Below are 23,718 nucleotides of genomic sequence, written 5' to 3'. Positions count from 1 at the left end.
AATTGTGTGTGTGTGTATTCATCACCACTATTCAATAGGAAGAAGCTATAATAGAGAATCATCATCTCAATTCCTTGGGTTTCTGTGTCTAGTTATAGTTAATTTATAAGTTATAGATAGGTTTTTATTTTTAGAGATAATTTGGAAATGGTCATAATTTTGAACATGCTGGAAACTAAATAGCTTAGGATTTTTGACTTAAAACTCTCTAGAAGAGGGCATCAGATCCCATTACAGATGGTTGTGAGTCACCATGTGGCTGCTGGGAATTGAACTCAGGACCTCTGGAAGAGCAGTCATTGCTTTTAACCACTGGGCCATCTCTCCAGCCCCGATTTGAGTAGTTTTAATTGACAGCTACAACAATGTTGGCATATGGTTAAGTAATAAAGACAGATATATGGTATTGAGGTCCTGTGATTGCATGGGAAACACTATTGACTAAGTCATCCACCTAACATGTTATTAGCTTTTAAGCATCATGTTAAGATGTCCTCTGAAGATTTTTTTTAGTGTATTTGTACAAAATCATTCATCTATTACTGTTTTCTTACAGTTCTAAGATCAAACCTTGGACTTGGATATATTGTTTAGGAGCTCCTTCACTGAAGTATACATTAACTCTTTTCCTATATTTATTTTTTGGATACAGATTTTTCAGCTTTTTCCTCTTACCATTTTAGCATGTTTATTGGTGTTGTCCACATCCAGGTGTTGTTTAGGCAGCCATATTTGTGAACCTATTTAGTATATTCAGCCTTTTTAGATTGTTTTGGTTTTTTGTTTATTTGTTTGTTTCATTTTTGGAGACAGGATATTTCTGTGTGGTCCTGGCTGTCCTAGAATTCACTCTATAGACCAGTCTGCCACAGACTCACAGATCTTCTTGCCTCTGACTCCTGAGTGCTGGGATTGAAGGAGTATGCCACCAAGCTTGACTGAGAGACTGAAATCATATGTCCACTTTGTATTATATTTGTATTAATCAATTTTTTTAAATGAACAGAAATTATAGAATGGGTTATATGTGTACATTAAAACATGATTTATTGGAATTATTTATAACTATGGTCCAAGTAGTCCAAAATGGCTACCTTCTAAACGAAGGACCAAGACCTAGGAGTCAACCCATGAGACTAGATGTCTCAGCAATCCCAGTGTAGTGCTAGGGTCCTGGAGAATTATTAGAGTACTTTGATCTTCAGGCTGCAGTGGCTTCCCAAAAAACTACATTCAAATGCCAGTGAGAGAATGCCTCAGGATGGGTTAACTTGTCCTATAAGTCTATAGACCAGGGTGGCCTCAAACTACACAAATACTCTGCCTGCCTATACTTCCTGAGTACTGGGATTAAAGAGGTGCACCACCACTGCCTGGCTAACATCTTTACTTTTACCATGTTTCTGGTGTACCTGAACCTAAATACATGCATTTTGCTGCAGATAGATGCATACATTTGTTAGAGTAAATCTTCAACCCCAGTAAGCTCATGCAAAAACACAAACTCAGTTACAATGTATATAAGTTGCAAGCCTAGATTGGACAGATATACCACTACATCTATTCCCCAGCTATGTTATCCCTTGCTACTTACTTTTCAGCTTCTCCAGGCCATATGCTCCATCTTCCTTCTACTGAAAGGTCCGGGACTCGCCAGAAAGGGGGTCCACTTAAGTCACAGGATAGCACGCACCCAAAGGACACACGAGAGACCGTCTTGCTGTAAAGCACATGAGGTGGTTTATTAAATCAGAGCTCTGGGCCAGCCCATATCCCCATATCTCACATAGGGGATAGAGGGACTGACCTCGTGGCTCAGGGGCATAGCGCTTATATATGGGCGGGGTAGGGAAAAAGCGAACTTTCGCACGGTGCAAAGGATTGGTTGTTTTACCTCTTTTGAACACTAGTAGGCCGTACTATGGGGGCAGGGTGTAGTTCTTCCCTTGGCCAGCCAGTTTCTGGGATGTTCTTAACAGGCCTTTGTCCTGTAACTCCCCCTCCTCTGTAACTAATTAGATGGACCCAAACCTGCTGGCAGGTGCTTTTCTACCCAAGGTCTAAGGCGAAAAATTCACACATATTTCATAAGATGGCCTTTATAATTTTTCACTCTACACTACATCCTCTTCTACCTTTTTTCTCCTTACCCTTCTTTTCCTCTCTAAAACCTGAAGCCCCAACCATTCCCTTTCACTGTCCAATCATAGGCTCTAAACTTTATCTGACCAGTTAAAATGGGGAGAAGGTTCACATGAAATCACCTGTGTTAACCACTCCTCATAGGGGCAGCCCCTCTTAAGGAAGCAAAATTAACATCAGAATACAAACAGCACCAGGGCAACCCACAACATATATTGGGATCTACTTCCCAGAATTTGTTGAGCTCTACATTGCGTCCAATTGTAGTTTTTTGTAATAGTTTCTGTTTCCTTTAACAATAAAAATTCTTTGATGATAAGTGATAGCTATACATATCAATGGGTATAAGATTTAGAATCTAGTTAGGACTTACACTGATCTCGCTAAGTGATGACAGTGGATTCTTTTCTAAAATCTATGACCTCACTAGTCTTAATTATTTGACTTTCCTTCAGTTGATTGGACCTAAGTCCAACTAGATAGCTGCTTGCCACCAACATGTTACCAACAGATATGTGAGTGCCATTATTGCATTATTAGGGATATCTTACCATATTGGTGATGATGATGGCTCATAGTTTTTATAGCTGGGTGGGTATAACAGTTGTTTCCTTCTCTAGGTAGCATGCATAGTACTTTCTAATTCTCTAAAAAAGAATAGGGTAAAAGGCAGCTTGAAGAATCAAAATTCTTTTTTTTTTCCTTTTTTCATTAGATATTTTATTTACACTTCAGATGCCATCCCGTTTCCCCGTTCCCCCCCCTTAGAAAACCCCTATCCCATGCCCCCTTTTCCTTTTTGCATTTATACATTTTTTTAAAATAATTTAATCATTGGCTTTATCAGTTTGGAATTGTTCAATCAGAGGTGTAACCCACTGACCGACTTAGATATAACAACTATCTTTGACTGGTGGAGATACATGAATATCTGCCTCCCTGTCTCCCCCCTCTTTCTCTCTTTCATCACCTAGCTTCTCCTCTCCTTCTTCTACTCTTCTTACTCCTTTTCTTCCTCTCAGTACTCCTCCTACCTTAGCTCCTCCTAGACATCACCTTTCCTGTTAAAATGAAACTTTTCTCTCAAAAAGTTAGAATAGATGACAAAGGATCTGGTTAGTCAATAAAAGGATGGACTGGGTATTAGGACTATCCTGTACCTCACTGGTACAAATTGGCATAAGAATCAAAATTCTATGTTCATACCTATAGCTATGTTTTGCTTTCAGCATTAGGGATCACCTTTAACTTCTGAGAGGCAACTAAGGCCAGCAGCAATATATTATATAGTTCTGGGAGACGCTTAGACTCCCCTGACAGACAACCTAAAAGGGTTTTTTTTTTGTTGTTTTTTTTTTTGTTTTTTGTTTTTTGCCTTGTGATGTGTTTATAAAAAGGTAAAGAGATAAAGAGAGTATGTTCTGTGGGTGTGTGGTGAGGTATGGGGGAAGGGGATGTCTCAGCGGGCCTATGCAGAGGCATCTCTTCCCCGAGGGACCAGCCACCATATTACCATATAGAACAGTTTATTCAGGGCATGGGGAGAAGAGGCAGAGAGAGGGAGAGAGTTGAGAAGTAGAGGCCTGCCATGATCACATGGAGAGAGGGGGAAGGAAAGAGAGAAGCAAGAGGCAAGAGAGCAGGAGATGAAGAGAGCAGGAGAGAGAAGAGGGGCAAATAGCCCCCTTTTTAGTGGGCAAGGCCTATCTGGCTGTTGCCAGCTAACTGTGGGGGTGGAGTTTAGACAGAATGCTAACACCTGATACTGAAGATTTTTTTAAGTCTCTTGTTTTGTGGAAAGTATTGTCAGCCCAAGTGACATAATTTCAAGGTGTGTTTATGTGTAAAAATAAATATGCATTGCGTATAATTTTGGTTAAATATAAATAATATTCTTTGAGGCTTTACCAAATAACCTTGGTATGCTTTGTTCCTCTCTACTCTTCCTTCTTTATTCTTATTCCTTCCCACAACATCAGTTGAAGATTACTTCCCCAGTTTTCTATTTCCTTTCTCAACTGTTTACCTCACAAGTTTCCCCTGACTTTATTCCTCCCTTACCCTGTTCCTAAATTTTTGTTTGCTGGTTTCTTATTATTCCATGGTATATATTCATATATGGAGATTAGTTCCTAGAAATGACAGATTCTAGGTTGCTTCATTCAGTGTACCCCCCCAGGGTCTATTCATTTCTTGGCAAATTTTATGATTTTATTTTTCCTTAAAGCTAAATACTATTCTATAGTGTTTATGTACCAAATTTTCATTATCTATTTCTCCTTTGAAGAACATTTAGATTCTTCTCATTTCCATTGCTGTGAAGAGATACCATGACCAAGGCAATATAAAGGACAGTCCTTTTTTTTTTAAAGATTCATTTATTTTATGTATATGATTACAGTTATAGCTGTCTTCAGACACACCAGAAGAGGCCATCAGATCTCATTACAGATGGTGGTGAGCCACCATGTGGTTGCTGGGAATTGAACTCAGGACCTCTGGAAGAGCAGTCAGTGCTCTTAACCTTGGCGCCATCCCTTCAGCTCTGGATTTGCTTTTTTTTTTTTTTTTTTAAAGGTACAGGGTGTCTTAGTGTTATAGCTATGATGAAACACCATGACCAAAAGCAAATTGGAGAGGTTCATTATTGAAAGAAGTCAGCAGAAGAATTCAATCAGGTCAGGAAAACCTAGAGGCAGGAACTGATACAGAGGCTATACTGCTTAGTGGCTTGCTCCCATGGTTTTCTCAGCCTGCTTTTTTTTGTTTGTTTGTATTTTTTTTGTTTTGTTTTGTTTTGTTTTTTTGAGACAGGGTTTCTGTGTAGCCCTGGCTCTCCTGGAACTCACTCTGTAGACCAGGCTGGCCTTGAACTCAGAAATCCGCCTGCCTCTGCCTCCCAAATGCTGGGATTAAAGGTGTGTGCCACCACTACCCACTCAACCTGCTTTCTTATAAACTCCAGAACTACCAGCTTTTTTAAAAATTAATTAATTAGCTAATTAATTAATTAACTTTACGTATATAAGAACAGCATTCCTCTCTTCAGACACACCAGAAGAGGGCATCAGATCCCATTACAGATGGTTGTGAGCCACCATGTTGTTGATGGAAGTTGAACTCAGGACCTAAGGAAGAGCAGTCGGTGCTCTTAACCACTGAGCCATCTCTCCAGTTCCCAGAACTACCAGCTTAGGGATGGGACCACCATGATATCACACTGTGTGACCACCTTTTCACATGGTTCTGTGACATCTTTATATCTGTTTCATGTGTCTGTTTAGGTGTTGGCCCATTTTTAAATCAGATTGCTCATTTTAGTATTGTTGAGTTTTAAGAAGCTTTGTAAGGTTTGGACAACATTTCCTTATCAGATAAGTCTTTTGTAAATGTTTTTTTTTTTTCTAAGCTAGTGGCTGTCTTTTCATCCTTTCCATGTGCCACAGAAGAGAAACACTCTTGACTGTCCTAGAACTCACTCTGTAGACCAGATTGATCTGCCTCTGCCTCTCAAGTGCTGGGATTATAGATGTGTGCCACCATCCCTGGCCAGAGGCATTTTCTTATTTGAGGTTCCTTCTTTTACTGCTGACTTTAGCTTGTATCAAGTTGCCATAAAATTATTCAGCACAGAGAGGTTTTCAATGAAGTCCTGACTGTTCTGGAACTTGGTGTATAGATAGACTGGAATGCTAGTGATCCACCATACCTAGCATCTTGTTGCTCTTGTGGATGGTCTGGTCTGTGCCACTCACTGACCTTGTATTTTTCTTCTTATAATTTGGAGGCTTAATCTTTTCATGGTGCCCTACATATTCTAATATGTTTTTCTAGTTTCTCTGTATTCAAGCCATGCTACTCTATCTTCTGCCTGATACATTTTACATGTTGAGACTTTCCTTTGAATTTTATAGTTGGATTATTGCATTTTCAATTCCATATTTATTTTAGCTTGTATATTCTTTATTGTAATATTCTCTCTTTGCTGGAGTCCAGCTATAGGGGGTAGGATTCAGGTCCTGAAGGGAATGTGTGTCAGTGAGAAAAGGAGACAGATAAGATCTGAGGGTTAAACCAGGATAGCCTGTGTGTTTATTTAAAAAAAAAGAAAAAAAAAAGAAAAAAAAAAAGGATAGTTTTATACTTGGAGAATAGCTTAATCACAGGCAGTGTTGAAAGCGGAGTTAATAATTCCAAGAAACGTATGATCTTTTCATAGACTGTTTTTAAACCTGTTTTAGTTATACTTTTCAACATGCAGAATGAAAGAGGTAATAGTTGGGGCCTGGGGTTAGCCATGCACTGACCACTCAGACACCAGTTTCAGATATGATGAAAATTTATTAAATGTTTTCAGACTGATTGATTAGGACCATAAGAAGGAAAAACATATTTGTGGCATCTGTCTGTCCTCAGAGCAGACTTCTTATATGAAAAACCATGTTCAAACGTTTAAAGGCAAACAGTGAAGTGCTACAACATATTTGGCTAAGAGTTCCAGTACATCGAGATAACAAAATATAAGTAATTCAACCATAACTTTTGGCTTATTAATAACATTCGTAAGTGTCAATTAAAGTAGTAACTCCAAAAAAGTGGATGAACTTAATTTCACCTTGTGAGTAACCTAGAAACTGAATACAAAAGGTCTACAGTTATGTTAAAAAAGAGCAGGCATCAACAGTAATCAGCTTTACAGTATTTTCTTTAAAAGAAAAGCGGTAAGTTCAGGAAGCATCTCCATCTCTATTATTCTCTAAAGTTTCCCCAAAAGTTACTTTTCCTCTTGTACAATCTCAGCCTTTGTGGCTAGGAGATTCCAGACACTGAGTCTGAGAAACAAACTTATAAGAGTAATTTTCATTCCTCCAGGGGTGTGATGCAGTGTTTGTACCATGTAATATAACAAACATTGAGCTGTTTCTAAATTGTGTTCCTATGTGCCTTAGTCTTACAATATGGACCTGTACTCCTTATTCACTCCTCAAAGGACAGGTCTTGATATCATACTCTTTCCAATATATGATACCATCCTAATTTCTTCAATGCACTTTTATGGCAGGGGGATCAAATCAGTCTTAAGTTTTTAACAGAATCTGCTCCCATGGGTCATATTAGATCTTGCCATTCATCTTGTAAGTCATGTAACCAACAATTCAATTGTGGGCACTATTTTGTACTTACTAACAGTTTTTGCCCTCAACTATGAAGCCATTATACTCTGGGTCTGGGTTCCTTGTTCCTCTAGATTGTCTGTTTTTGTCTTTGGGACCAGGTATAAGGGCCTAATTGTTTCTGGAACCATATATTTTTAACTTTTCTATTCTTGGTGCATTCACGGTTATAATGGGGATTCTTGTGTAGAAATAGGCAGTTATCATGCTGTATCAGTCCATGGTGGTAGACATCTTTTCCAAAGGATTATTTTGGTTAGAGATCTGCTGTTTGTTATACATTCACATCCTCTATTAAAAAAAAAAAAAAGCATAAGGGAACTCCCATAACACATAGTGTAAATCATCAAAGATGAAAGTAAAAGGATGTTGAAGAATTGTGATGTCAGTATGCTGAAACTTTGTCATGCAGCAGTGGTTACCATGCAATCTATTCAATCTCTTTTTACTGAATCTGTTTTCAAATTTTGAATTGTCTTCCTTATTTCCACCAGCCTTGTTTGTGGGGTTTGTTTTGTATTGTTTTGCTTACATCACTCAGACATATATTGCTGTTTCCTTGGAGTACAATGAAATACCTATTAATTTTTTAACTAATTGAATTCCTTGTTTGTTTGTTTTCCTTTTTCTCTTGCCACCCTACCCCCTCTCCCTTCCTTCTTCCTCCTCTCCTTTCTTCCTTTTTCTTCTTCACAGGGTTTCACTTTATAGATCTGTCTGTCCAGGTTTAAAGCTGTGTACCACCGTCTCTAGCTAAATTTGATAATTGTTCCTTTAAATTCTGTGTCCTAGGGTTCACCTTGGTTGTTCATCATAGTTAGAGAACCTATTGATTAATGGGTTTGTTGGGAGATAGACTGAGTTGACCTTAACAGTTTTCTTTTTTATATTTGACCTGGTGTTAGGACTTTTTTCTTTGGTCTTGTGCTTGATGTGAGAATCTTGCCTACATAAGGTGTTGTGACATTACAGTGGCTGTGTCATCTTATCTGGGTTAGGTACAGTTGGTGGATGAGTTCTTTAATTATACCAGAGAAAATTGGTTCCCAAACCATGGGTCAGCAGTTAACCAGTGGATATTGAGATGGAAGATGTTGATAGGAAGGATGGGAGGGGAAAAAAAAATCTGGAAGAAAGAGAATTTATAGTTTCTGGGTCTGAGGCTAGCTAGGCCTGTCGGTTATATCTCAGAATTTGGAGAGCCAACTGACAAAGCCAAGATTATTAGAGCAGTATGCTTATGTTTTTGTATAAGTGTTCCCTAGAGTCACAGAATTTATAGAATATCTCTATATATTAAAGGAAATTATTGGAATGACTTATAGTCTGCAGTCCAATTATGCCAACGTGGGCAAATGTGAATGGGAAGTCCAAGAATCTAGTTCAGTGTCAGGAGGCTAGGCATTTCAGCTGATCTTTTGTATAAGCTGGAATCCTGAAGAAGTAGGTTCAAATAGATGTGCTGGCAAATAAGTGCAAGAAGGCAAAAAAAGGAAGTAACTTCTTTTTTCTATTGTACTTGCTCCTTTCCACGCTGGCCTTGAACTCAGAGATCTGCTTGTCTCTGTGTCCTGGTATTAAAGGCATGCACTACCATGGCTGGGCCTATGCTTCAATATCTAGATCAAAAGCCTATCTAGATCAAGATCTGGGTCATAGGTGTCCCTCTATTTCTAGATTATAGTTCATTCCAGATATAGTCAAGTTGACAACTGGGACTAGCCATCAGAATTTTTGATAAGTTTGAAGGAGTTAGAGAAAAAGAAAAGACTATCTGGACTTAGAAAAGGTTGGTATGGTTAGATTATATTGGGAGATTTGAGCAACTATATTGGAGAGGGACTTCTTGGAGGTTTAAATACATTATCTCATTAAGACTTCTTTTTTAAAAATGTTTTTTTAATGTTTTTCTCTGTGTAGCCCTGGCTGACCTTGAACTCAGTCACTCACCTGCCTCTACATCTGGAATGCTGGGATTAAAAGTGTGAGTGACCACCAACCACCAAATGGCTTAATTATTTCATTTTTAATTGTGCACGTGCTTGTGTCTGTGTGTCTCTGCATGGGTATGTGCACAGAACTGAAGGTTACTTCAGGGTAGAGGGCAAAGTACCTTCCAGTACTGTGGATGTTTGGTCAGTAAGGCTCTAGATAGGCACCAGTTTGACTTCGTGTTCAATGAATTCTATAGATGTTGTCTTCAGTAATGGGGCTTTACCACTAGTTTATGGAGATCAACCAATAGCCTTGGCAAAACACCCTGAGTTGTTTGGGGATTTCAATAGAGTCGCTTTAACCAAGTATTAGATGTAACTCATTCCTGGCACTGAAAGTGTGCCAGGTACAACATATGTTGAGGTGCAGCATCTTTTTTACCGTTTATTTTTCGTGACTCCAGTTAGATTTCTTTATGTATGTTTTGAGAAATTTCTACTGTAATATATTTCTACATGACCTCTGTCTTAGCCCTTAGTGTTAGTTGACCTTCCCTTTTTCCCTTACCTCAACTCCTCTTTCCTCCCCTTCCCTGTTTTAATCCTCTTACTCTCCTTTCCCTGCTGTGACTCCCATAACTATATATTTTATTTACCATTCCTTAGGTACTGCTCTCCTCCTTTCTAGTCTCTTTATAGTGGTATGGATTGTAGCATGCTTATCAAACACTTAAAAGCCGGTATCAACACATACAGTGTTTGTCTTTTACAGTTTGAATTACTTCATTCAGGATGATTTTTTTCAACCCCAGCTATTTACCTTAAATTTCATGACATTGCTCATTTTTTTTTTTAGACAGCTAAATACTATTTCATTGTGTAAATGCACTACATTTTCAATTGTTTATGTGTTGAGGAACAGCTAGTTATTTTTTTTTTTTAAACAGTGGCTGAACAAGTTTGCAAAAGCAATCAATGATTGTTCTCCTTACTCAACATGGTTAAATAGCATGAGATGTCATTTGTCTCAAAGATCCAAGAAAGCTGAAATAACACCCTGCCTTTCTATCAGACTATCATAGATTAAAGCTTGATGTCAACAATAGCAGAAACAAGAGAAAGTTTACAAACTCATTACCAACTCATAACTTAATAAAAAGTGTGTTAAAATAACTGGCCAAACTCCCTAGAGCTCCTGAGGACTAAACCACCAACCAAAAAGTTCACATATAGGGACCCATGACTCTAGCTGCATATGTAGCAGAGGATGGCCTTGTTGGATGTCAGTGGGAGGAGTGGCTCTTGGGCTTGAGGGGGTTCAATGCCTCAGTGTAGCAAAATGCCAGGGCAGGAATTTGGGAGTGGATGGTGGGTGAAGGAGTACCTTCATAGAGGCTGGGGGAGGGGTGTTGAATTGGGAGTAGTGAAGCCCTTGCTGAGTCCCTGTCAGCTGTAGTTACTGCTGGTCTTGGGTAGAAAGTTTGTTTTTGTTGTTTTCTCTGAGACAGGGTTTCTCTGTGTAGCCCTGGCTGTCCTGGAACTCACTCTGTAGACCAGGCTGGCCTCGAACTCAGAAATCCACCTGCCTCTGCCTCCCAAGTGCTGGGATTAAAGGCGTGCACCACCACTGCCCAGACAAGTCTTTTTTTTCTTTCTTTGCTTGTTTGTTTGTTTGTTTTTTTAGTATCAGGGATTGACATGAAGAAATGAGCATGAATGAGAGGAGGTAGTGAAAGGTGAAAGGCTCCATAGGAAGAAGGAAAGCTGATTCTGTTCAGTGGAGTCTACAGGGAGTGAAGGTAGGGTGAGAGGAGCTGTAATTACAAGTGTGCTGCTACAGGGCTAGGGGTAAGCCTGGAGAGATTATAGTGGAGGACAGGAAGGGGTGTGTTAATATTTTCTGAGTCCCTGTAAGTGTTTCTGTGTATTGGTGGCTGACACAATAGAACAGGCAGGGGCTAGAAACAGGACTGAGAGTGTACATAGGAAGAAGTGAAGTATGTACACATCAGTGTTTTGTGGAGTTCCCTGGGAGTGGGGTAGGGTGAGCAGAATTAACTTTTGGACATTTGCCACACACCTCTTCCTGCAATGTGATCATATTCAGCAAATGGGATAATTAAGATCCTTTACCTCCAATTGGTTGTTCATAAAAAAAAATATTATGAATGGAATTCAGGCAGATCTTGATATTATTGTTTGTAATCCTACCACTTGTAAAGGCAGTACAGGTACATAATAAAAATTTGAGGATAGTATAGAATTTAAAGAACTGAAAACTAACAATAAAAATGAAGGGATTTGTAGAGTCCTCTATTTCAGGTTCCAAGACAAAGAAATGGCATTGAAAGACTCTCCCCCCCAACCCCCCCACAAGGGGACCTTCACCCAAGTCTGGAACTGCATGAACCCAAGGACACACGAGAGACTTTCTTGATGCAATTGCACAGGAGGTTTAATGATGAGGGCCCTCGGGCCAGAACATATCTCACACAGGAGATAGAGGTTCCGACCCAGAACCCAGGAAATTTGGGATATTTATGGGTAGGGGTTGGGAGGAGTGGGAAAATTTGGCGTGCTTACATATGATTGGATATTTTCAGCAACTTGCAGAAGTGGCTACGTGCGAGCCGGCAGATGACTAGTTATTTTTGACCATGAAACCTTGGACTTCTCGAAAAGGGGGAGAGAAAAGTAAACACTAGATGGCCCATTACTTACTTGGTCTTGTCTGGGCACGTCTTAGCATGCCTTTTCATTTGGGTCACCCTGCCCCTGCAGGGGCTTAATATTTTATTATGACTATATTTAACAAATTGTTGGTGGTCGTTGCTGACCATGAATTTTTGTTATTGTTACAATGCTGCTTTCAAATTCTGTCCCCACAGCATTGACACTCTTTCAATCTTAGCTGGGTAGGACCTTTGTCCTAGCAGTTGAGAGGCAGAGGCAGATGGATTTCTGAATTCAAGGCCAACCTGATCTACAGAGTGAATTCCAGGAAAGCCAGGGGTACACAGAGAAACCCTATATCTAAAAGGGGGAAACACACACACACCTTTTTTGTTTTTTCAAGACAAAGTTTTTCTGATTTCCAAGTAAGATTCACCTGCAATTAACATTTATAAACAGCCACTAGCATTAGAAGCTACATAAAGTCTCACCAGCATGACTACCTAAATATGAGCTAAACAAGGACAATAGACATGCTAAATGTCACATGGAGAATGACATGCTTGGAGTTCAAAAAACAGTCTTACCCAGAGAAAAAACCAATTAGTTCTCCAATACCAACTGGTCAGCCATAATAGCATACACAGAAGTCTTATTATTCTTCTTATTTAGGAAAACATACATGCATGCATTTACCAACAGTTAATATTAAAAGAAAAGAAGCCATTAATTAGAGAGTAAGAGAGAAATTATATACTTATAATCTTTAAAAAAAAAATAACAAAAGCCAGAACATATTTAAGTCTGACATGACAGAAGTAGAGAACCAACTCTCACAAATTTGTTTTGATGTGCATTTCTCTTCTAAAACATTTCATTAAATGTGGGCAAAGTTAGCTAAGCACATAAAGGACTGACTCTTGCTTCTCATTGGGTTCTCATTGTAGAACCCATTTGTTGGAAAGAGAAAATGAAGTGCTAAACATTACCTTCTAAACTGTTTACACATTTTTTTAATTTGCCAGTGTATTTTGTTTCATTATTTATTTATTTACTTTTTCACTTTACATCTGGAGAGTACTTGCCAAGTCAGTTCGGTAGGGTTGTTGTGGGTGCTGAGGCTAAGCTCGGGAAGGAAGATACACCAAAGCCATTTAATGGTTTCTCTGGCCTTGCAGAAGGGCATGTGATCTTGAGCTTGAGAGGGTTGCTCAGGTGTCTGGCTGCTATCCAGTTGGTATCAGGTGCAGGTACTGGTCTGATGTGAGTTAACATGAACTCACAAAGTTACTCCATCTACTTTAATGATGGTTGGGGTAGTCAACAACACCAGAAATAGCCCTTTCACTTTGCTTCTAGGTTTTTAACATGATGACTCTTAACATATAGCCAATCTCCAACTTGGTACTCATGTGGAACCTCTGGACTAAGTGTAGGCCACTATTCCTGGTGGCTGATCTGGAAAGCTTGCAATCAACCCATAAGATCCTTGTCAGCCTGAAAAAGTCACTTTTGGGGGATCAAGAGCCAGGATTAAGGGTGTGGGGTTTCCACATAGAGGGCTGTTGCATCCCCAGCTTCTGTTTCTTAGGGTACTGTTGGGCCCAGCGGTCCCTCTCCTTGCAATATGCACACTGGTCCTTTATAAGGGGTTTTCTGGCACTCTTTGATTGGAGTCTCTCTTCTCTGCTTTCCCTAACAACTGTAGCCAAAACTGTCTGTAAATTCCTTTCCTGTCAACTTTTTTTTTTTAAATCTCTTTTTTATCTTCTTTTTTTCCCTCTTTCTCCTCTTCTGTCTCCCTGTTATGGTAGACTTTCTAAGCATCCTACAGTAAATCCTTTAATGTCTTATCCTGTAGTCCCTCTAATCCTTGATGCCCAGCTACATTGCTGAAGTTGTTTTTCAGGGTTAGGAGGAAAACTTCTCTGGTGGAAGTTTTTAAGTTACTTGAGTATACTATCATATCATCTGCAAATATTATATTGAATAAATAGGGGGAAAGTGGACAACTTTGTCCCGTCACTGATTTTAGTGGAAATGCTTTAAGTTTTTTCCATTTAGATAGATATTGGCTACCCACTTGCTTTATGATATTTAAGTGTGTGCTCTGTAGCTCAGATTTTTCTAATACCTTTTACATGAAAGGGGTGTTGGATTTTATCAAAGGTGTTTTTAGCATCTAATGAAATAATCATGTAATTTTCTTCAGTTTGTTTATATGGTGTTCTATGTTGATTTTTCATTATTATCCCTGTGTCCCTAGGATGAAGTCTACTTGATTTTGGTAGATTATATCTTTGATGTATTCTTGGATTCTGTCTGTGAGATTTTTATTGTATTTTTGCATTAACATTCATAAGGGATATTGGTCTGAAGTTCTCTATCTTTGTTGAGTCTTTGTGTGGTTTAGGTATCAAAGTAACTGAGTTCATAGCATTAGGTACTGTACCTTTTGTTTCTACTTTGTGGGATATTTTGAGTCTTTGAAGGTTTGGTAGAATTCTGTACTAAAACCATCTGGTTCTGGGCTTCTTTTATTTCAGAGATTTTTTTTTAATGACTGTTTCTATTTCTTTAGGATCATGGGGCTGTTTACATAGTTAACCTGATCTTGATTTTACTTTGATGAGTGGTATCGGTATAAAAAAATCATCCATTTCTTTAATATTTTCCAATTTGTGGAGTACTGGTTTTTGAACGAAGACCTAAAGATTATTTGAATTTCCTCAGTGTCAGTTGTTATGTATCCCTTTTTGTTACTGATTTTGTTTACTGTCTCTATCTCTTTGTTAGTTTGGCTTAGGGTTTGACTGTCTTGATTTTCTCAAAGAACCAGCTCTTGGGGTTTTTTTTGTTTGTTTGTTTTTTGTTTTGTTTGTTTGTTTGTTTGTTTTTTGGATTCTTTGTGTTGCTTTCTCTGTTTCTACCTGTCTTACACAGGGTTTCTGTTCCTGCACAAACATTATGGCCAAGAAGCAAGTTGGGGAGGGAAGGATTTATTCAGCTTACATTTCCACATTGCTGTTTATTATCAAAGGAAGTCAGAACTGGAAGTCAGACAGGTCAGGAAGCAGGAGCTGATGCAAAGGCCAAGGAGGGGTGCTGCTTCCTGGCTTGCTTCCCCTGGCTTGCTCAGCTTGCTCTCTTAATAGAACCCAAGACTACCAGCCCAGGGATGGCACCGCCCACAATGGGCCCTCCCACCCTTGATCATTAATTAATTGAAGAAATGCCTTATGGCTGGATCTCATGGAGGCATTTTCTCAAGGGAGGCTCCTTTCTCTGCGATAACTCTATAGCGTTATCTATAGCTTTATAGTGTCAAGTTGACACACAAAGCCAGCCACTACACTATCCAATTGATTTCAGCCCTGGTTTGATTATTTCCTGCCTTCTACTCCTCTTTGCTGTACTTCTTCTTTTCCTAGACCTTTCAGTTGTACTTATACAATGCTGATGTGAGAATTTTCTAATTTCTTTTTGGGGGCACTTTCCTTTTAGTACTGCTTTCTTTGTGTCCCATAAGTTTGGGTATATTGTGCGTTCATTTTCATTCAATTCTAGAACTCTTTAATTTCTTCCCTGACCCAGAGATCATTGAGCAGAGACTTGTTCAATTTCCAAGAGTGTGTAGGATTTTCAGTGTTTTGTTTTGCTGAAGTCCAGGTTTAATCCATGGTGGACTGTTAAAATACTTGTGCCTACCTGTCATGGCCAGTGCAGCCATGGTTATTATAGGAAAGTAATGTTAGACAGATATAAGATTCTGGGTTTAATTTAAGAATGAACAGTTTTTCCCATTGTTTTTTTTTTTTTTTACATGTTTCTTAGTTCAGTATTGGCAATGACATTGTAAACAGGAACAGGCAAGTAGACTCTCTCTTCATATAAATTGTTCCTTCTGTACTTTTATGCTCTTGTGACTTTTTTCCCTGTAGGACATTTCCTTTAGGCTTTTTTCTGCCTGCTATTTCTGCAGCCATGCAGACACATCTGAGTCAGGGATTGTGCTTGGAATAAGAACTATAAATCACCTAGACCCCCACTGTTAACCAGTGGTAGAGATATTCTTAGTTTTGTATTTACAGAACATAGTGATCTACTCAGTTTATGCATTCTAAAGGTCTTAACCGGTTACACAAAGGTGGAGGATGAAGGATTTAGCTTTCAATCTTCAATACTCATTTCCACAGACAGAAAGTTTAGTCTGTTTATTATTATACTATTATTATATTAGCCTTGAAGAATCTTCAACTGGATTTATTTTCTCCTGAGAATTTTATTTTTACAGTGCTTATGTTTATTGTTGGGAAATGAGAAGTTTGTTTTTTACTATCTTTTTGTGGAAACTTGAAGCACAACTTGATTAATAATTATTTTTTCTTTTTCAGCATTGTCATCTTACCAGAGATACTATAGTTTACAGACTGACTACTGGAAGGTCAGTGCATATTTCAATACTAATTTTGCTTTGTGTGTTGAATGTCTATTATACTTAATATGTCTGTTTTAATGAAGGATTACTAATATTAAGGGGATATGTAAATGAGAAAATGGAAGTGTTCCTTTTTAGTTAGATATTATCTAACTAAATGTACAAAAGCTTGTGTTGGAGGATGAAAAGTATTGTAGTTTTTTGTCTCTTTTTTTTTACAGTTATTTTTAATTATGTGTATGTTTTGTACATGTGAGTACAGGTGCTCAAGCCATCAGACTTCAGTGCTAGGAATATAGTTCAGATATGATTAGAGTCCTGTGTAAGTGCAATAAAATGCTAATTACTTTCTAGCTCGCAGCTACTTACCTTTCATTGTTGTGATAAATACTTGACAAAGGTAGCTTAATAGGGATTTTAACTATAAGGATGTCTTTGGAGTGACTGTGAATAACCAGGTTTAATTAATTAAGGAAAGGGAGATCTGTCTATCAGCCTATCTTCAGAGTTACCTTGAATAATTAGGTTTCAATAATGAGGACTACAGTTTTATCAAGATCATTGATTATTGATACTTCTCATTTTCATTCCAGCTTACCTCTGTAATTTAACTATAATGATACCTTCAGTTTTAGGGTACAATCTATCATTGTGAGAAGTCATTGCAGTTGAATATCTTAGGTACTTGCTACCTTACTGGTACCAGGTTAGAAAACAGAGAATTATGGATACTCAATGTCATCTATCTTTTAAATTTAGTTTAGTATTCTAGCCATGGGACAGAGCTTCTTACATGTAAGAATTTTCTTTCTAGTTCAGTTAATTAAATGTAGAAACTTACTGGGATGCTTCCTTTGAGGTCTTAGTGTTTTTCCTTATTTCTTCTGATTACTTTTGGATTTGAATTACAATAACTAATGGCTGTACCAGCTTTTGTAGGTCCATTTGCTTGGAATATCTTTTCTCATCTTTTTGCACTGAGGTGATGTCTATATGTGATAGTAAAATATGTTTCTTGGATGCAGCAGAAAGATGGAACCTGTTTACTAATCCAGTTTATTACTCTGAATATTTTAAGAGGAATTGAGACTATCACATTTTAGTTACAAATGAACACTGTTACTGATTCATGGTTTTTTATTATTGTGGTATCCTCCCTCTTACCCTTAATGTGTTGATTTGCTGTTATTTATTCCTTATGTTTTCTTGGGTGTGGCTATTAACTTTATACTTTTTTTTCTAATGTGATCTGTACACCTGGATGTGTACATAGATACTATTTAAATTAAGTTTTACTATGGAATGCTTTTCTTATTCCATTAAAAGTTTTGCTGGGCATAGTATTCCAGGATGGCATTTGTAGTCTCTTTCTGTCTAAGCCCAGTTGGATTTAAGAGTCTACACTGAGAATTTATGTGTTAAACTAAAGGTTTGCCTTTTATGTTACTTGGTCTTTTTTCCTTATAGTGTTTTTTTGTTTGTTTGTTTGTTTGTTTTGTTTGTCTGTTTTGTTTTTTGAGACAGGGTTTCTCTATGTAGCCCTCGCTATCCTAGAACTCACTCTGGGGGCCATGCTGGCCTTGCTCAGGGATCTATTTTTTTCTGTCTCTGAGTGCTGGGATTAAAGGCATGTGCCACCACTCACTGCCCACTTTTCTTTACAGCTTCTAACATACTTTCTTTGTTCTGTATGTTTTGTGTTTTTAGTATTGTATCTTAGGGAATTTCTTTCAGACCTTGTTTTTTTGAAACAGGGTTTCTCTGTGTAGTCCTGGCTGTCTTGGACTCACTCTGTAAACCAGGCTGGCCTGCCTCTACCTCCCAAGTGCTGGGATTAAAGGTGTGTGCCACCACTGCCAGACATGTTTGTGGTTTCAAAAAGTTTTTCCCACAGAATTTATTTATATAATCTCTTCAGGTCCTTGAATATACATAGCTGCTGTTTTGCTTGGTAGAGAGAAGAATGCTTGTGAAGGCCAATGGGTTATAAAAAAAATAGATAATAGAATTCTCTTTACACCTAGAGATGGAGTTACACAGGAATTTGGAGGTGTGGTGATAGCAGTACGTGCAGTCACATAGCTAGCTATAAGATAGAATTATCTAGAGAGACAGAGATGAAAGTGCTAATGAACTGTGTTGGAACCATGACTTGGAGTTATGTTAAATTGGAATGAGTGCTACCTGTAAGGCCATAGAGGCATCTGCGTTGGAGGTTCTGGCTCAGTGTAAGAGCAGAAAAGTGCAGGATTTGATGTGCAGAGAAGGGGACAAGTTTCCCATGTCTCTTCATAAACACAATTTCTTGAATTAAGTATTAATTCAATAAGTATTAATTCTAGGAAGCCATGCTATGACTGATACGTGCTAATATTTGGCCTATCAGTTTATTTTAGGGTACATAGAAGAAGTTTGCAGAAATATATACAATTCCTACTTAGTTCTGTAGAACTAGGATTAGTATGTTTAAGGGTTTGTCTTGAAGTGTTGGGGACTGCATTAGTCCCACGTTGGGGCTGCTAAAAAATGTCTCGGCCTGAGCAAAATGTTGAGGCCCGGCCGACCCACGTTTGGGCGGCCACTGTATCCCGGCACAAGCTGCTGCTCCGGTCTGCAGGTCGGGTTTCAGCGAGAGTGAGGGTGAGGGCAGATTCTACCCAATGTCTGATGTGTATGAATCTCTCTCTCTCATCTGATGTCTGGTTCTGTCTTCTATAGTCTCCCTAATGTCTGAATCCTACTGTCTGCCTCTGCATTTTATATGTCTTATTTCTAAGCCACGCCTCTAAGTTACACCTTTAATCATGCCCTTAGGTCTTGTCTCTAACTCTGATCTCTATACTTCTAAGTCATACTCTTAAATCACACACCTTTAATCTCACACACCTTTAATCTCACACACCTTTAATCTCACGCACCTTTAATCTCAAGGTATCTAAACCAAGATTATCAGAGTGTGCTCAGCTGTTGTAGGCTATTGTAATCCAAGTCTCATGTCAGGGTATATGGCTCAAGATGGCTGCAAAGCTGATAGCCGCTTTCTGCTAAAAGTCGGCCCCCAACATTGAAGAAAGTTAAACTTTTCTGAAAATAGAAATTTAGGCAACAGAATTAAGTAGTTTAGTACCATTAAGCTATGTTTGCTTTCAAAAGAATTAATAACAGGATCTCTTTATGTATCCATGGTTGTCTTGTAACTTTATGTAGTCCCAGCTGGGAATTCATAGAACTGTGTCTGCTTCTGCTTCTGAGTACTGGGACTAAAAAGCAAGTGCTACCAAGGCTGGCTTTATTTTTTCATGCTTATGAGTGTTTTGCCTGCATATGTATATGACTGTATAGCATATGACCCACAGAGGGAAGAAGAGGGTGTCAGTTGCCTTAGAGGTAGAGTTACAGATGTGTTGATATATTAGTATTGGGTATCTATCCAGGATCTTTTGATGTTTGGTCTGTTGTTTTGTATTGTAATGCTAAGTGCAGGCTCCCCCAAGACTGCCTGGTTACCCCAGACATGAAAGAGTCTGCACTTAGACCCAAGTTGCTATGTGACCTTGCTGTCAAGTTATTTCTGATTGGTAAATAAAGATGCTGACAGCCAATAGCTAGGCAAAAGACACACAGGCAGGGTTTAGGGTTCTTAGGCTTAGGGTTGGAGGAGAACTACAAGGGAGAGAGGAAGGTTAATAGAGGAGGAAGCCACCATGGTGAGTCATGAAATAATGGCCATGTGGGTTATTAATTGGAGTTAAGAGTAGCACAGATGAAACATGGCAAATAATGTAAAGGGATTATTGGCTGGGAAATAGACAGTACAAAGAATACATATCTGTCCAGCTTTTGTGCTGATTAATGTTTGCTGTAAATATAAAGGTTATGTGTGTCTTTTATCTGGGAATTAAATGGTCAAAGGTGAGGTAGAAACCCCAGATTGGGATTAAATTTTAACAGCTAAGCTATCTCTCCAGCCTCCATTACAGTTTTTAGTATATGTAACAAATGGAAAACATTTAATAAAAATTATTTTGCGTTACAGAATGCTGCCTTTTTATATGGTCTTGGTTTGGTCTACTTCTACTACAATGCATTTCAATGGTAAGTTCACTACAACTGTGGGTCTCTCCAATCTCGTTGGATACAATCCACAAGGGCAGTGGGAGCAGAGGCATCAAACAAGGTTTTGAAGCCCTATAAGAACATATGGTGAATAAACTACATTAGGACCCATGGTCAGTAGGCTTTACTTAAGGTGACTGAAGGTGTATAAAGTTTTAGGGGATTAAGGATAGGGGCATCCAAGATAAGCAGAGATCATTGGCTGGGGGGGTTAGGGTACCTGGAATGCCTCTTTAGCATAGGAAATATTTCAGGAATATTTGGTTCTGGCTGAACAGATTTTGTCAGGAGAAAAGAAATTGATCTTGTAATCAGACTAAGACAATGTGACATTCCTCAGGTAGGAGTTTTTGAATTCCCCAGACAGGGTCAGAGTAGGAGAATCTCCCATATTGTGCCAAGTCCAGAGACTATTGGTAATGGAGGACGTTAATTAGTAGTGTTTTTCCAGTGAACTATACTATATGTAATTAATGCAGTATATTAATGTGCATAATTTTATATTTCTAGTTGTACTGTTTTTACCTTTCTTTGATTCTAATGAGTTTTGATTCCTATTCCTTTTATGCAAGTATTGGATAGCATAATACCTTTGTCAGGAGACAAAATAAGAGGAATTTTTTAAAAATTTTTTATTTACAGTTAGATTTCAACATTTGAGTAATAAATAAGCTCTTTCATTTCTGTGCTGTGTTAATGGTAGGCACAGATACAATGGAACAAGAAAATACTCAAAGATATCGTAACAATACACAGCCTCAGGGACACGATCCTAGTAACTAAATTTCTTTATACAGGTCCACCATCAAAGATTTTCATAATTTTCCAACAGTGCTTGTAACCTGAAAATCTATTTGTGTGTTAATCTAGTGATTAGGTTAGAGGAATAGCATCAACTTAGCTTCTCAAGCTCATCAGCTGACTAGTAAATTTTTAACATAGGAATAATGTTGTAATGGCAATGGCAACTAGTAATTAATTGTGCAACTAGTAATTAATTTTAAGTTTAAAGTATATATATATATATATACATATATATATATATATGTATATATATATATATATATATATATCTGTGTGTGTGTGTGTGTGTGTGTGTGTGTGTGTATGTAAACACACATATACAAACATGCATGGGTGCACACACAAATATAAACACACACACACACACACACACATTTGTATGTGTATATCTGAGTATGGGTTTGTACATGTGATACAATATAGTGCCTGAAGAGGCCAGAAAAAGGCATGTAGTTTCAGTCAGTTGTGAGTCATCTGAAAATCAAATGTGGTTCCTTTGCAAGAGCAATAAATACCTTCACCATGGAACTATTTCTCTAGTTGAAATTGAAAGTATAAAAAAATTTTTTTTTCTATATGCTTTGGTATTTTTCTTCAGTGTTTGTTATGTACATACTATTTCTGCAAGGATAGAAGGTGGCTTTGTAGTTTCCGGGAATGTTGTAAAAAGAATTGCCTTAATTCATGAAAAATGACTGAATCTGATCATCCATGGTTTTAATCTCAAAAGGCTTGAAGAGCTCTGTGAGAGCTAAATAGACCTTGTCTTACCCTTCCATCATTAAAACAATATTTCTTTTTGATATTGAAGTAAAAATATTTTCTTTTTAAATATATAATATAGAATAGAATATAGGAAACTCAAAAATAGAAAGTAAAAACTTTCACTTTTCTAAATCATTGTTTCTTATAATACAATGCAAGTGAATTGTCACCAGACACCAGATTGTGAAAGGCAAAATAAAGCTTATAGAGTAGCATATAGGCAACATTGTTGGGGGCCGACTTTTAGCAGAAAGCGGCTATCAGCTTTGCAGCCATCTTGAGCCATATACCCTGACATGAGACTTGAATTACAATAGCCTACAACAGCTGAGCACACTCCGATAATCTTGGTTTAGATACCTTGAGATTAAAGGTGTGTGAGATTAAAGGTGCGTGAGATTAAAGGTGTGTGAGATTAAAGGTGTGTGACTTAAGAGTATGACTTAGAAGTGTAGAGATCAGATTTAGAGACAAGACCTAAGGGCATGATTAAAGGTGTAACTTAGAGGCGTGGCTTAGAAGTGAGACATATAAAAGGCTAGAGGCAGACAGAGAAAACAACAGATTACTTGACATCAGGTAGAAGACACTTGGCTCTAGACAGAACAATTTGGAGAACAGAGGACAGAATAATTTGGAGAACAGAGAATCAGACACAATAGAGAGAAGACAGAGAAGCAGGCACTTGGAAGAGAACTTGGAAGAAGTAACTTGGAACTTGGAGGCACTAGGGACTAGGGACTAGGAACTTAGGACTTGGGACTTGGAGAGAAGAAGAGAGACTGAAGAATAAACAGGATTGAAACACACGCTGTCTGATCTCCATTCCTCGAGACTGCCCTCACTCTCTCTCTCTCTTGCTGAACCCCGACCCGCAGACTGGGGCGGCAGCTTGGGCCGGGATACAGTGGCCACCAAACTCAGGGCAGCCCGGGCCTCAACATTTTGCTCGGGCCGCAACATTTTTGGCACCCGAACGTGGGGCTAGTGTGGTTCCCAACATTTTTTGGCCGCCCAAAGTGGGCCAGCTTAGGACTCAACACAACATTGGCATCTTCATATTTTCACCCTTTCAAGACTTTTTCATTACCTAAGAAAAACAGATATTATGTAGGTATGGGGGCACAATCCTATATTCTCAATAGTTGGAGTGTAGAGGTAGAAGGATCAGAAGAAGTTTAAGGTCTTCTAAAGTTACAGAGCCAAGTTCAAAAGCTTTTACTACCTAAGACTTTTATTAGGATATATTTTGTTAGGTAATTGAAAAATTTTGGAATTAGATTTTCTTCATGGGTTTCCTTTTTTTCCTTTTTTCACTGGCATTTCAATGAATATTAGAAAACAAAAACATTACATGTGTTGCAGACATAAGTTTTTAATATTTTATGTGTGTATCTTCTTTTCAGGGCAATTAGAGCATTTCAAGAAGTTCTTTATGTTGACCCTAATTTTTGCAGAGCCAAAGAAATTCATTTACGACTTGGTTTTATGTTCAAAGTGAATACAGATTATGAGTCTAGTTTAAAGGTAAGTGGTTGAAGTTTTTTAGGTGTACTATAGTCATATTCATTCATATTCTCTCTCTTTCTTTTTCTCTCTCATTAAGTGTTATTTTAAAGCATTATACAAACATTTAGGATATGAACTAAAATATAAAAAGATGGAGATTGCA

At 38.1% G+C, this 23,718-nt stretch overlaps 1 protein-coding gene across 9 annotated transcripts in view; it reads left to right on the top strand.

Annotated features, from left to right (window-relative positions):
- Nucleotides 1-23,718, top strand: part of LOC117695965 (histone demethylase UTY) — a 127,206-nt gene that overhangs the window by 13,567 nt on the left and 89,921 nt on the right. For all 9 annotated transcript variants that reach the window (XM_034486615.2, XM_076706156.1, XM_076706151.1 and 6 more), the window contains 3 exons: nucleotides 16,318-16,367; nucleotides 20,398-20,456; nucleotides 23,453-23,573. In XM_034486615.2, the coding sequence (XP_034342506.1) occupies nucleotides 16,318-16,367; nucleotides 20,398-20,456; nucleotides 23,453-23,573 (230 nt within the window). The remainder of the gene's footprint in view (nucleotides 1-16,317; nucleotides 16,368-20,397; nucleotides 20,457-23,452; nucleotides 23,574-23,718) is intronic.

The sequence above is a fragment of the Arvicanthis niloticus genome (genome assembly GCF_011762505.2).
Source record: "Arvicanthis niloticus isolate mArvNil1 chromosome Y unlocalized genomic scaffold, mArvNil1.pat.X SUPER_Y_unloc_1, whole genome shotgun sequence".
In the NCBI taxonomy this organism is placed as follows: domain Eukaryota; kingdom Metazoa; phylum Chordata; class Mammalia; order Rodentia; family Muridae; genus Arvicanthis; species Arvicanthis niloticus.
Note: the sequence above shows the minus strand (reverse complement) of the source record. Positions and strands in the feature narration are given on the sequence as shown.